This window comes from Agrilus planipennis, unplaced genomic scaffold (assembly GCF_000699045.2).
Source record: "Agrilus planipennis isolate EAB-ADULT unplaced genomic scaffold, Apla_2.0 scaffold149, whole genome shotgun sequence".
Lineage (NCBI taxonomy): Eukaryota > Metazoa > Arthropoda > Insecta > Coleoptera > Buprestidae > Agrilus > Agrilus planipennis.
Window position 1 is genome coordinate 550347 of NW_020438906.1, and position 14033 is coordinate 564379.

At 32.3% G+C, this 14033-nt stretch overlaps 2 protein-coding genes across 2 annotated transcripts in view; both read right to left on the reverse strand.

The window, feature by feature from the left end:
- The window catches only part of LOC108736415 (coiled-coil domain-containing protein 61), a 113716-nt gene extending 106521 nt beyond the window's left edge, over window positions 1–7195 (reverse strand). The window contains exons 1-2 of the mRNA XM_018468832.2: window positions 7046–7195; window positions 6627–6709 (exon numbers count right to left, since the gene is read on the reverse strand). The gene's annotated coding sequence lies outside the window, so the exon portion shown is untranslated. The remainder of the gene's footprint in view (window positions 1–6626; window positions 6710–7045) is intronic.
- Window positions 7196–11574: 4379 nt separating this feature from the next.
- LOC108736408 (5'-3' exoribonuclease 2 homolog) overlaps window positions 11575–14033 on the reverse strand; it is a 19241-nt gene continuing 16782 nt past the window's right edge. The window contains exon 11 of the mRNA XM_018468817.2: window positions 11575–12226. Coding sequence (XP_018324319.1) covers window positions 11856–12226 — 371 coding nt within the window. The 3' untranslated portion in view covers window positions 11575–11855. The remainder of the gene's footprint in view (window positions 12227–14033) is intronic.

Genomic DNA, 14033 nt, shown 5'->3' on the forward strand with positions numbered 1-14033 from the left:
CATATATGGTGTGACGATTTTCCATCATATCCGGATCTGAAAGCCTGATTTATTTCTGATTAATCTTCAGGCAATTCTGATCCGCATCGGATCCAATCCACTAACTAATTTCCAGTCGGGAATATGTGCGATTTACTTGAAAAAATATATTTTCTTTTTTAATGCTTTCAGCTTCACCCTGAGGTGCGTATACCACTTCTCGTCAAATATAAGTAGTATGCCGGAAGTTGGAACATTCGTGTCTCTTCGGTTTAAGTGACGCCTGCATGATAGCTGACGCACGGTGAGAAATTATCAAGTTTCGGCCCGTTGTGAGTCTTCATCTCTCCGTAAAGCTGTTATTTCGGCTTCCTATATATTATAGAGGGACGAATGTTCCAACTTTCGACAGAGATGTGACGAGAAAGATATTTTTCGGCCCATGTTGATACAGTAATTACGTACCACATGACAAATGTTCGAACGTTCGTATTGGCCGAAACTAAGCAATTTCCTACCGTGGGTCGCCTGTCACCTCAACAGATGAGATAGGAATGTTCGGACATCGGACATAAATTCAACAAAACAGTATATTACGCACCTAGGGAGGAAAATACTTATAACATTGCAACCTACTTAATATTGTCACCCGAGCTGAAGGCAATGGTATTTTTTCTCATGTACTTACATACCTACCGGAAGTTTGTACATTCGTGTCTCTTGGGTTCGGGTTTCGTCTTTCGACCTGTTATGCGTTTTCCTCTCACCATAAATGTAGTTGTTTGGGCTTGGTATAGAGAGACGTATATTCGAACATATGGTAAACATCATGTGACAAAAATAGTATACCTTCGCACCGCAGGGTCAAAATGTCTACAGACACGCAACACTTTCGCCCCGAGGTGCGAAATCTTTTATTTCAGTGTAGGTACCGACTTTATTAATTATCAAAATTTATTAAAAATCTCGGGTAAGAATCTACGAACCTATCTTAAAAAACATTACCAAAACTCAACAAAAGTCAGTTTAGAGTTTTAAAACATTTCTTAGCTCATCATGGACCAAAACATGGTTTTCGTCAGCCCATCTCCTTATTAGTAGGTACTACCTTTATACAGTAGCGGATTATCCATAAGACAAAGTAGGCATATGCCTAAGGGCGCAAGGTTAAAAACGGGGGCGCAAGGTTAAAAAGGGGCGCGCGCGGAAATATTTAGTTTGTTTTTAAATTGAAATAATTTAAGACACCGAGCATTTCTAGGTAATCACCGAAAAAAACGTCTTCTTTCTTTGACCTACAAAAAACTATAGATAAATTACGAATTTAAAGCTTCTACTTTTACTTAATACTTCCGAAAGGAAATGGTTTCGGTTTTTTTTTTAATTTTCGATAGGATTTTCAACTTTTTGTGGCATTAAAACGAATATTTTCTGTGCTCCACATCTACCGCATAATAAATGCTTACTTATTTCGGACAATACAAAGCTCAACAGAATAATTACGACTTGGCATAATCCCGACCAGCTGACTCTCCGTTTCTCTGTATTCCCCGTTCTCGTTCGGATTCAGGTTCCCATCCCGATTCAAGTGGGGATAACGATCGGTTACTGTTGCGTAATACGCTCATCCACCCAACATCCAATGGAAAACATTTCGAAATGGAGCAACACGTAACTACACGCTCATATTATTGGTGGAGGTTACCACGACACTATGGCAACCGGGTCGGCTCACTAATTACAACCGTTACAACGAAAAGCTTTCACGGCAACGCGTCGCGGCGCTTTATACATATAGACAGGTCAGCGCCAACGATAAAACTAGAAAACTCAAAAAATAATTCAGTGGAACTGATAGTGGGAACCGACAAAAAACACTGCTAGGTTTTTACGTTATAAAGAATTTTATATTTACATTTCTATGTTTTTAATAAATTCCATTTCTTCCTCTTATTATCACAATGTGTAAAAGATCAAAGCTCAAGCAGGATAGTAAATAATTTTATTAATGTAAAACCAATACCGACGTTTCGCCTCTACTTAGTAATTTTTTTTTTCAACGTAGGCTTTTACTGTCTAAATGTCTTACATTTCAAACATTAATAAGACATTTAGATTGTAAAAACATACCTTGAAAAAGATTGTCAACCAGAGGCAAAACGTCTGTGTTGCACTGTAAAAATGAAGGGTAAGCATTTATAATAATTAAAGATATCTACTACAAATAATATAAAACACTAATGAATACACTTACATAGGAGTGTGTCAAGGTTGTGCTATGGGTTCCGTGATATTTAATATTTTAATTGATGAAAGGTGGGCGAGGCAAGCCCTAGGCAAATCGAAAATAGGAAATAACTTTAAAATAGTCAACTCAATTACCGAGACTAGAATAAAATGCTAAGATCGTTAACCATCATCAATATCAATAAAAAAAAAAAAAATGGTATTTATAGAAATGGATGACGAATAAAAAAAAGGAAGAAATATGGAAACTGTTTATCGAACGATAGAGGTGGTTTATGAGCTCGAATATCTTGACATTTGTTTTAACTCCAGAAGTAAGTACACAGAAACGTAATAGAAATAAGAGCGAAGGTCGAGAAAGGCATAAAATGCTGCAAATATAACATGGGTGTATAAGTTTTTAAACGGTAGGAAAGAGATGTATAAGAAAGGGCACAGGACGGGAAAAAGTTTCGAGGAAATGATAAATATATGCTATATGGAAAATAAGTTAACAGGTCATTTAGTGTGTTATAAAGAATAAGCAATGAAAAGTTAAAACATAAAAATATAAACTTTATTGATGAGTGCGAGGTGATGCAAATGTTCTGGATTTGTAGTGTTTACTAACTGACGCATTCAGGGATAACTTGAAAATATGTGATTTTTTCAGCCAGATTTATATAAATTTCAGAGAATGCGTTTTCTGTAAGAGCTTTAACGTTCTTTGTAAACCCTATTAGTACCTACATTTTATTGAAACACCAAACTTACTCTTGTTGTATATATAATCATGATGCAAAACATAAGACGATGTGAGCAAATTGAAAAGCTTCGCAAGGGGCATTCAATAAAAATGTACATAAATAAAGATTATACATACCTACTCATTTAATGCCAGCAACAAAAGTTGGAATTAATTAATTTTGATTTTGCAAAGGTACCTATCTACACTTCAACTGACTATTTTTATTGAAAACAGACGATTATTTTTATCGCTTTATTTTATTTTAATAACAATTTATTTATTTTGCTGATGTATAACTAGAAAAACTCACTGTTTATAACGTCCACGGCATAATTCAATGTTTTGAAAAAATATAACATTGAGTAACATTTTTTTTTAAATCCCGATGATACATTGCGATAAAAGTGCATCTTGCAGTAACAAATTCCTACTTTAAAAATCATTTTTGTGGTATCATTCGCTATATTTTACATCAACAGACAGTCACGTAAGCGTGTGGGAGATTGTAAAGATTATGATCCCTTTTCTTGGTTAAAAAAAATTTCAAAAGATTTTTCCATCAATCGACGCACACGTGGTGCGGATGCGGACCGAAACGAATATGGGAAAATAATAAGGAATAAAAATTCATGATCGTAACCAATTATAAATTTCCAGGACGTCGAACAGGAATCAAAACGCGATAGGGGTAGGTAGTAAGATAAACGAGTAGATTTCTGTCGAACGGGAAGGGAGTCTGTGACAACCCCTTGCCTCTTAGTAAAGACTGAAACGAATTTGGGCTTAATGGTGTAGAATTCACTATAAAAGCAAAATAAGTCACTTTAATTTTGACAAATCTCTAAAGATTTTGAACATTAAATGTAAATAAGTTTTCTGCTGGTCAGCTGGAGGGCTAGTTTCGCGACAAAATCGACTAATTTGTATTATCACTCAGCGACAAATTCACGAACGTCTTACCTTGCCTATAGAACTTACATTGTACTTACTGGATGGGAAGGTAGAAAATTCATGTTTTTCCGTTAGTAAAATAACACCAACGCTAAGTAAATAGTAGATTTGCAAATTTGGGATAAAAATAAAATAAAGTTGGGATGAAACTCACTTTACTAATTGAGTGTCTAAGTTACAAAATTTGTGGCATTAAAGATGAAATATTAATCTTCAACCTATAAATTATAATAGATTTCTCACCCACCCTGTACCTGGTATTACATCAAATTGTACCTATGCATTTAGAAAGTGTCCTCACGATCAGTTTGTTTTCTCTTTCGTAGGGTTACGTCTGAATAACAATAAGCCGAAAAGAATTAAATTCTAGATAGATAATAAGCTAAGAGTTATTAGAGGGGGCTGAAATTTATCCACCTACTTCACATTGACATTACAACCCCCGTAGGCCTACATTACGTNTTTAAATTATAGATATGTGTATTTTAAGTTTTCTCGAGATTCGAATAAATTTCGTAAAATATTTCGCTCGAGCGTAGCGCATGAACATCTTTCAAGTATAGGAAGCATGGATTCCCCAAGCATCAGTAACCCGCTCTATTAAGAAGTGCCGCAACAAAAAACAATGAATTTAGCGCAATGGATGTGTTCTAAAACTGAGCCATATCTTTTTCTTATGAATGTGTTCAAATCTTGATAATTTATTTGCATAATTCATGTATGTTCTTGAATTAATGTCTAACTTAAACTGATGAAACACAAGATTAAAATTTTTTTAAAAATTTTGTAATAAATATCAGGCTCCTCCTGTCCGTGGCATTTGGTCAGTTCTGTCACAATACTGTTAGATTATAAGAAATTAATATTCAGGACGTAAAAATACACGGATAGGAACCGTTTAAATTCTATATGTTCAATAATTGTATAATTGATAGAATATTAAGAAAACTTAAAAACAAATGATCAAATGACCAAATTATATCTTCTAGAAAGTACTAATATAAGGTTCGATTTTTTCTTATTGAGAGCTGAACTGTCGCTTACGACCATTCCCACATTATACTCACATTTGTGAGCGCAATTATAAGTGACATATTAAATATTATTTTTTTCACAAGCATCGGAATTTTCACGTCCGATCGAATATAAATGGCACACCCATGAACAGTGCATGGGAATAGATGTAATAATACGCACGCACTTGGCTGCTTCGTGTGGGAGCGCGGGACCACAGTCGAGAAGTTCGACGGTGGCTCACTGGGTACCTTGCGGGACCTCCAGAGCAACTATTGTCCGTGCTCGGTGACGTTGACGCGTCCAAATGGGAAATCAAGTGAAAAACTCACTTCGATAATATTTCTATTAAGTTTCGTCAATAAACGTTTAAAATTTCGAGAACAGTGATTTTTTTAATAACTATTGCAGTTTATTTACAGTTTCACAATTTTAAAAAACAACGGAGCACTATTGGACGAAAGTTCTGACATCCCAAAAAATTATACATAGAATTATTATTAGTACCAAAATCAGTTGAATTTTATTTTCCAATATTCTTTTGATATAGAAAACATATATCCAAATATTATATATATCCAAATTAAATTAGCTCGATACCATACTTTCAAAATAACTTTAATAAAGAAAAAAATTATGCGTCAATCAAAAACGTTTAGAAAAAGTGAAACTTCTCGAGATTGTGCATACTTTTACCTATTTGTTAACAGTTTAAGCCTTACCAAAGTGCTTAAACTTGCTTTTTAAATTGTTATTGATGCATTTAATTCTTATTTTTGTCAAATATAGTACCTACTTCCGATTAATTTCGTGAACTTCAAATACATGTTATTCTTTTAATTTTTGTACGAAAATGATACATCTACAGTTTACAAGTTTACGACTATAACAAAAAACAATAGGTATTTTTATTTAATTTACTCGATAGAAGATATATTTTAAATTTATAATTTAAAAAGAATACACCCAAACCCGGGCGCGAATAACCCTAGTCAATAGCATAGAAGCCGGATATTTTGTAGACCAATTACTAATTAGCCACACGCCGTTGCTTTGCGTGTCCTTTGTCTTCCTTGAACAACCCTTTTTCCGTTCCCGCAAATAATCATTTAGAAAAGAAAAAAAATGACATTAAACGCACAACAGTATTCACTACAAATGCAATATGAAACATATATATAGGTGATACCTTTCACAAAATGTTATGTTTGATTTATTATTTCAGTTCCACTGTTCATAATAGCTGAACATATCTAAATCAGACATTGAGTTCAGATCGATCCATTTAGCCAGCAGCATATTTACGAAAGAGCTGGACGGGATATAACCAAAAGCAACCAATTCTTTTCACATTAATTGCATTTTCATACGAACAAAATTAATTTCAACAACAATACATCCGGTTTATAAGATTAATTGTTTACATATTGTAGTTGATATTGTAACGAAATGAGCCTGTCATGAAGACATCTTTCCCTTTGTCTTTTAATAAAATCATTAAGGTAACTAGTACCTAACATCATGCGATGTACAAAAAATATATATTGTATAATTATTTACCTATATAGGTATCCACGTTTAGGAAACTCAATGTTTGCCCGGTAGATAGATATAATTAAAACTATCATGGCAAATCATGTTTTAAGGATAAAACACATGCCAAAATAAAATCAATAAGCAAAATATGACCAAAAAATCGAAATCCTACCTTTGCTGCCCTCTCTAACGATGTCTCTTACGATCACCTCCAACTCGTATTGAAATTATTGTAGACTCCAAATAAACTATTACCTGAAAAAAAAAAGAAATAGACATTCTAATTCCTACCACATACCTACATACCTATATGTATATCACAAACTAAAGCATGCGCCAACATTACGAATATAGGTTAAATTAAAAATATATATACGTAAGTATAGGTAATAAATAATAGATATAGGTAATAGTACAGATTTATTACTGTTAAAACGGAAACAACAAAAAATGAACATGTATTCCATAACCAACCCAAATTGTAGAAAATAGTAGGTAGGTATCATATTATTATTCACACCTTCAATGATTACAAGCCATTGTTAAGCAATTATACAAACCGCAGGTCGTGCAAGGCAAGGAATTACTTACCGATTTCATTAATAATTAAACTTTAATACCACTAATTGTTCATACACAAAATATCACTCGAGACGCCACCACGATAAAGAAACCGACGATGTGAAACAAGATGGACGACAATAACCCCTTTTTCACAGTATGCCATAGCAATTTTTTTTATAAATTATCATAGATAACTATCACTGTTACTGAACCGCAGTCAATCAAGATCACTGGCTAAATTCAGAATACTGAAACAAAACAAACGACAGAGCCGCATATCCATAAATTACTATAGATAATATTTGACATGTGACAAAAATCCGGAAGAAACACTAAACTTTTAATCTAAATCAATTAATTATTAAAAACAAAATGAGTTTTGTTTCACATGATAAACGCTTTTTTTTTTTATAATATTAATTATATTTTCATGCACAATTTTAGCCTTTGCTATTATTTTGAATAACTATTTTTTAGCGTTTCGTAGAAAAAAAAGGCAAAAAAGGAACCCTTGTTCCGCTATTTCGTTGTTGGTCCGATTGTCTGTATGTCACAGTTAATTACCTAGGCAATTAATATTTACTTTACCCAATATAAATATCGATATTAAAAGCATTCTTTCCTAAATTTCGTAGGTGTTTTTATTCTATTTTTAAAAAGGGGTTCCAAATTAAGTGTCGAAATTTAAAAAACTAGGGTCACATGGGCTAACATATGAAAGAATTCTCCTTACACATTATTAAATTAATTTCTTTTCAATTTAGAGCATTTAAGTTTTGATTTAAAACCTAAAATGTAGAAAAAATAAACTCCTCTCTTATCTCAGAAAATTTCTGGCTTAAAAATTCAATTTACGCAGACAAGCAAATATTTAAATGATGTCTGATATTTATAGATATTTTGTAATGGATAGAAATTAAATAAATTTTCATATTAATACTATATAAATTAGAAGAATTAAAATTTTTCGATATCGTTATACTTACAAACGCGATTCGATAATCAGATACGAAAAGTCTCGGCGGAGCACGATTTAAACTTGCTTTTGTCCGATTTTTATTTCTCACTAGAATAATTGTTTTGCATTTTTATAAATGAAAAAAAAAAAGTAGTACATAAATCGCACTGCGCAATCGATGTTATCTCACGGGTTACGGTTTTTATGAAAAGGCATAAAATCAGCTCAACGGTTAGAGATCGCAAACGATCTTTGCGGTAGGGGTCGTACTTCAGTTTCCGGCTGCATCGTCAAGTACCTTTTCATTTCGGTATGACTACAACAATAATAAAAGTAATAAAAAGGCTCCGACATTAAAAGAAAAAAAAAACTAAAAAGAGAACTAATGAGGGACAAATTTTAAAAAATACCGTCGGTACTCAACGACAAACGAAGTGAGAGAACAAGTACCTCCACGCACCACTTTACAAACGCATGAGTACCTACCTAGGATTTATCAAGTTAGTACTATACAGGGTGGCCCATCAAGGACAATCGTTTTTGGCAGCAGAATATTATAATTGAGCGAATACTATCGTTAAAAAATATTTAGTTAAGTATAAGAAAATATTAAATCTAAGCATAATTAGTTTGGTAACGTTTTTTGTTTGGTTTAAAAAAAGGACTACTTAAAGATGTTGATTTTCTTCTAATTCCACCACAAAGATATTAATGTATTATAACCTACATTTGTTGCATAATTAATTATATACTTAAGCATATTTCTATTTAAATACTGATAAAATAGTATGGTAATTATGCAGAATTGGGGCTCCAGACGAAAATCGTTTCAAAAATTTTTTCTTCTCTTCATTATACATAGTAGAATTAGATATTGGAAGATGGGGGAGATTGAATAAATAAAAAAAAAAATTTCGAATGACAATTTTCCAAAATTCAAATCACAGTTCTAAACTGTAGGTAGGGGAAGAGATGGGTGAGGACAACAGGAGAAGAAGGGGGGTTAAAAGTTATACAAATTCTTTTATTAATATTGAAAAAAAGAAACAGTTAATGCATACAGCATATACCTTATGGTGCATGCGCCTCAAATATAATTATTGAACCCTTAGAAATGACCAGAAATCGATGAAAAAATTTTTGGAGCGATTTTGGTCTGGAAGCCCATTTCTAGGAATTGTATGAAATTCTGATATTGTACTAGGAAATTAATAAAACTAATGCTTTCTGTAATAAAATACTGTAAGATATCAGCCTGCCTCAATCTACCTAACCAATATAGGTAATTATCCAGAATTGGGTTAATTTTGAAAAATTATCATTCAAGAATTTTTTTTTAATTATGAAGTCATAAAAAGCCGTCTCCCCCACCTTCTAATATCTAATTCTATGAATTCTAGAATGACTGGAATAGAATTTTGGAGCGATTTTGGTCTGGAGCCCCAATTCTGGACAATTACCAATAAAATATCCAGTATAAATACTGATATCACAGTCAAGAGGGTAGTAAATAGATACAGAGCCAATATCAACGTTCCGATTTTGGTGGGATACTGTCAATGTTTCTTTCCGGAAATTTCCTCAACATGTTATATGTATTCATTATTACCAAGGCAACACTCATATGGTTGCTAGGTACCATTTAAATAATAATGGTTAAGTGGGCAATTGTAATCGGACGTCCTGTATATATAAATTTTCCGCAAACACCTAAGCAAGTATTAATGCTGCAATAAAATGCACGGAACAAAGGTCTCGTTTCCGAGCGAATGCGTCGACAAGAAGTGCTAGGAGCCGGGGGGCCTCCTGGAGACCCAAGAGCACTCGTCGCGACGCGGGTCCGCTACAAGAGCTGCGGCGGCACATTGTGTGACCATGCTAATGCCCATTCGCCCCATTGTGCCCCTCCGACCGCGCTCGAGGACATCTAGTAGGTACCTCAACGCTATGTACCTACTCGTTTGCTAACTGCACACATGCCAATTACTTTTGACTTTTCCTCATTCTTTTATCAACAAATTTAATGCCAGTTGGTTTCGTCGGTGTTTTCCACATGTAGCACATTATTTCGACCTTTAAAACCGTCCTCAATTCAAGTGCACTTAATTGATCACGATCAAATGTGAAAGAAAATTGACCTCAAGGAAATTATTATTGCTGATGACGATAATCAATACAAACTGACATGTATAGTGTGTAACTACTTACACTAAAATGCACATGTTCATGGGCAGTCTTAATTTATCAAAGAAATTCATAAAAAAAATCAACAAAACAAACATCCGTGGTCAGCGATGTGTCGAAATCGTCGGACGTAGACAACAATTTCGATCATTTTAGGTCTCATCAGCACGGCGCCGCCGCAAGCAGTTCTGACAGCACACCGACTAATTTACTTACTGTCTTTAAACAGCATTTAATTTCAAATGCAAAATTCTGTTTATCATTTAATTTTTTAATGAGTGGCGAAATAATTATTAGACAAAAAATAAAATTGATTCGTTCATATAAAATAAGTTAAAATGATAAAAAAAAATACGACCACTGACGGATGGCTACAACGCTTTAAGGATGTTTGGGAGGTATGTCAAAATGCTACGAGACAAATAAAAATTTGGAAGAACGTTCCTCATTCAATTCTAAAACTCCTGTAAAAATTACAAATCGATTCACTAAACCGTTAAAAAGTTATTGAAATTTTAAAAAATTGTAATTTTACACGTCATTTTATGGAGATTCGTTAACCGAACAGATTAAATTTATTTTTATTAACAGAAAAAAAGCTACCAGAAATTTCAAACTTTTATAATAAGTAACTTGAACTCTGGAGAATCACTTTAGCGTAAGGTTATTCAAATTCACTAAATGGTTATCGAGGAAAAAATGAAAAATTAGCTGAAAATCTCGTTTTTACTTGATAATATAATGATAATATTTATAATTGTCTGAAATAAATGCAATTTTAAAGTTTTAATTATTATTTAAACATATTAAAAAGTTTTACGCTCATTATTAATAGAGATTGAAACTAAATATTTTTTTGTTTCTAAGTTGAAAACAAGGCATATTCACTGCCAAAAGTCAGATAAAAATTTTCCGTATTGTTCGTTATTTCTTATTTTATTCAAAGTTTTCGGTCAAATTCCAAATTTTCTCTCAAACCCTACACTTTCTTTTTAGTATAGATAGTATTTATTTACCTCATGATATGCTGCAAAACCTAATTAATCACGAATTTCTAATTTTATGTACTCTTGTCTCCGATTGTACTTCCCAAACATCCTTAAAAAACGTTTTTTTAATTTTTTTTTGAGGAAAATAAATTATCTTTTTTATTTTAACTATAACTATTTTTTAATGTTTTATATTTTTATGGAGGTATCGTCATTTTGTCAATTACGTTGGTAAGGTAAATATAAATACATCGACTTTGTGAACATAAATTGCACGCAAAATCTTTATGTCAAAAGAATTTAGGAATGTATGCATTTGCATTTTTAAATTAAATATAATATGCTCTTTATCACAAGACAGTGAACGAACATGTTAGTAAAGTTCAAAAATAGGACATCAAAAAAAAAAAAAACAAAACAAATTCTTTTAATTCTAGTGCCATTTCCATTTTATTTGACTTAATTACAGTTTGTGGCGCCAATTTTTACATACGTCTAAAAATTGCTGTTATTATTATATTACGAGTTATATAAAATAAAATATTTTTTCATAGAAAAATACATTCGTAGCTGTTTCAAACACCAAACACATCGTATGGTCGATATGTTTCAAATTAAAATTACTGCATTATATGTGAGAAAAAGTAACTAAAAGAATGAAAGGGAAAAAGTACAACTTACTTTTATCAAATGTAAAAAAAAAGGTCTATCTTTTGTAGTTGAATCGGTTGTTGGACGTCTCGTGCCTACCTCTGTAGGGTTCTGATGGTCTCCTATCTCCGTATCTGGCCCTGCCTTCGTCAGAACCACTGTTGCCACCATTATTGTTATTATTATGATAAGGGGGTCGAAACGAATAATAATTAGAAGACGGTCTACTGCTGCCCCTACTACTATTATAGCTATTATTAGTATTCGATCCGTATCTATTACTATTCGTGCTAGTGTTATCACTTTGATAATTTCCTCCACTTTGATGATTTGCAAAATTATTCAAAGAGGAGTAAGAGTTCGCGACATAATTGTAAAGAGACGCTTGATTCTGGTGCACATCGTACTTTCGGGACTGTTGAAAACCTGGAAGAATAGAAAAAACCCTTTTACTGGTTCCTAATTTAAATTGTGATTAGAAATTCAACTTAATCTATGATCTATATTCCGACCGTTTTTTTGGAATTTGAAATTCATAATTTTTTACTGAAAGGATAAATTAGATAATTTTAAATTATTCGAATTATCAATGTTGACAGGTAATGGTTGTATCAGATTATCGTTAAGCGTATCACAAATGTAATTTTTGAAAAATATTTTCAGCCAGATTAATTTTCTTTTTACAAGCAAATGTAAGTAACAATAATATTCTTGTAATCAACTTTACCAACTTAATTTTAATTGGTCTGAATTGGTGTAATCATGCAGTGCCTTGATAAAGATCCCAATCTTGGAGCGAAACGTTAGCCTTTTGAGAATAAATACAAGACTACTGACCAGAAACCATTCGGTTTACATATTCTGAATGACTACGCATACTTCATTTACAGGAGGGCAACTGAACGATATAATAGTTTCAAAAAGACCCATAAAGTAAAAACAGTTGAACGATTTACAAAAGTATTAAAATATAGAAGCCCAAGCAGACAACACGAGTAAAAATTAGGTGAGACATAAGCGACACTCCAAAAGTAATGTAGAATATTTAAATTAAACAAATATAAGTACAAAAATTCCGCAGTTTAACTAAAATACTGTAACTAAACCAATATTATATTAGAAGGTATTCGTGGAATGTCTCTTTGTCCCCTTTTTAAGCTTCTAATAACTTCAATGGCCAATGTGATCTAAAGTCCGTAGTTTAACTAAAATACTGCAACTAAACACGATATTATACCATAAAAAAATAACGTAAAAAGCTCAATGTATCTAAAAGATTTTAAAAGGGTTTGAAGAATTCTTTTTAATTAATCATAAAAACCCGAAAACATAAAAAATCGACAACTATTTATTGTCCACGCAAGGAAAACATTGAAGTCCGCCTTCGTTTGATATGATTGATGATACTATTAAGCTTATAAAAACTGTTATTTATTTATATAACATATTACATGTATAAATTCATCATCATCATAGGGTCGCCTAAGATTGGTTGAATATGCACCCAAACTCCTTCCTACCTTGAACATTTCCCTAAAACTAGAATCCTTAACGATTACGTCTCACTTTTCAAACAGTGTCCTTTTTGGTAGGGTCGCTTATGTCCCCGAGGGAATCGCTTATATTTACACACATATATATTGTCCAAAGGTAATTAATTTAGAATTACACGCTTGGCCAAACGACTTGATTGTAAGCATCTTAGCCAATACTTGCACCCATACCAAGATCAATATCAGAGGTCCACAACTACATCGTCAAGATACATAAATATGAATACAGGATGAGTACGGTGATACAACAAATTAGAATATTTTTAGTTTCTTGTTATGATATAATAACACCAGAAAATAAGTTGTTAAAAAATAACTAACTAATATTGTAATATCCAGAACTGTATGCTACAATTTAACAATTTGTAAGCCTTTAAAGAAATTGTTGATGAAATTTTTATTACAATTTTGTACCTTAAAATTGCAAAAAGGTCTATTTTTTTCTTGATGATATACATTATCTACAAATAACTTATTTTGTATAAAAAGCGTTACGTTCTATTTTGCTACAATTTTGTAAAAAATATCCCTACATTTGTACAGAATTTTGGGAAATTACTACAAAGCTATTTTCGAGAAATCTGCTATTTGCTCATGCTATACGTAGAAAACTAAATTTTTATGACAACGCAAAAATTACAATTTTCGATTGTAAATGACTGAATTTGCCGTAGAAATAG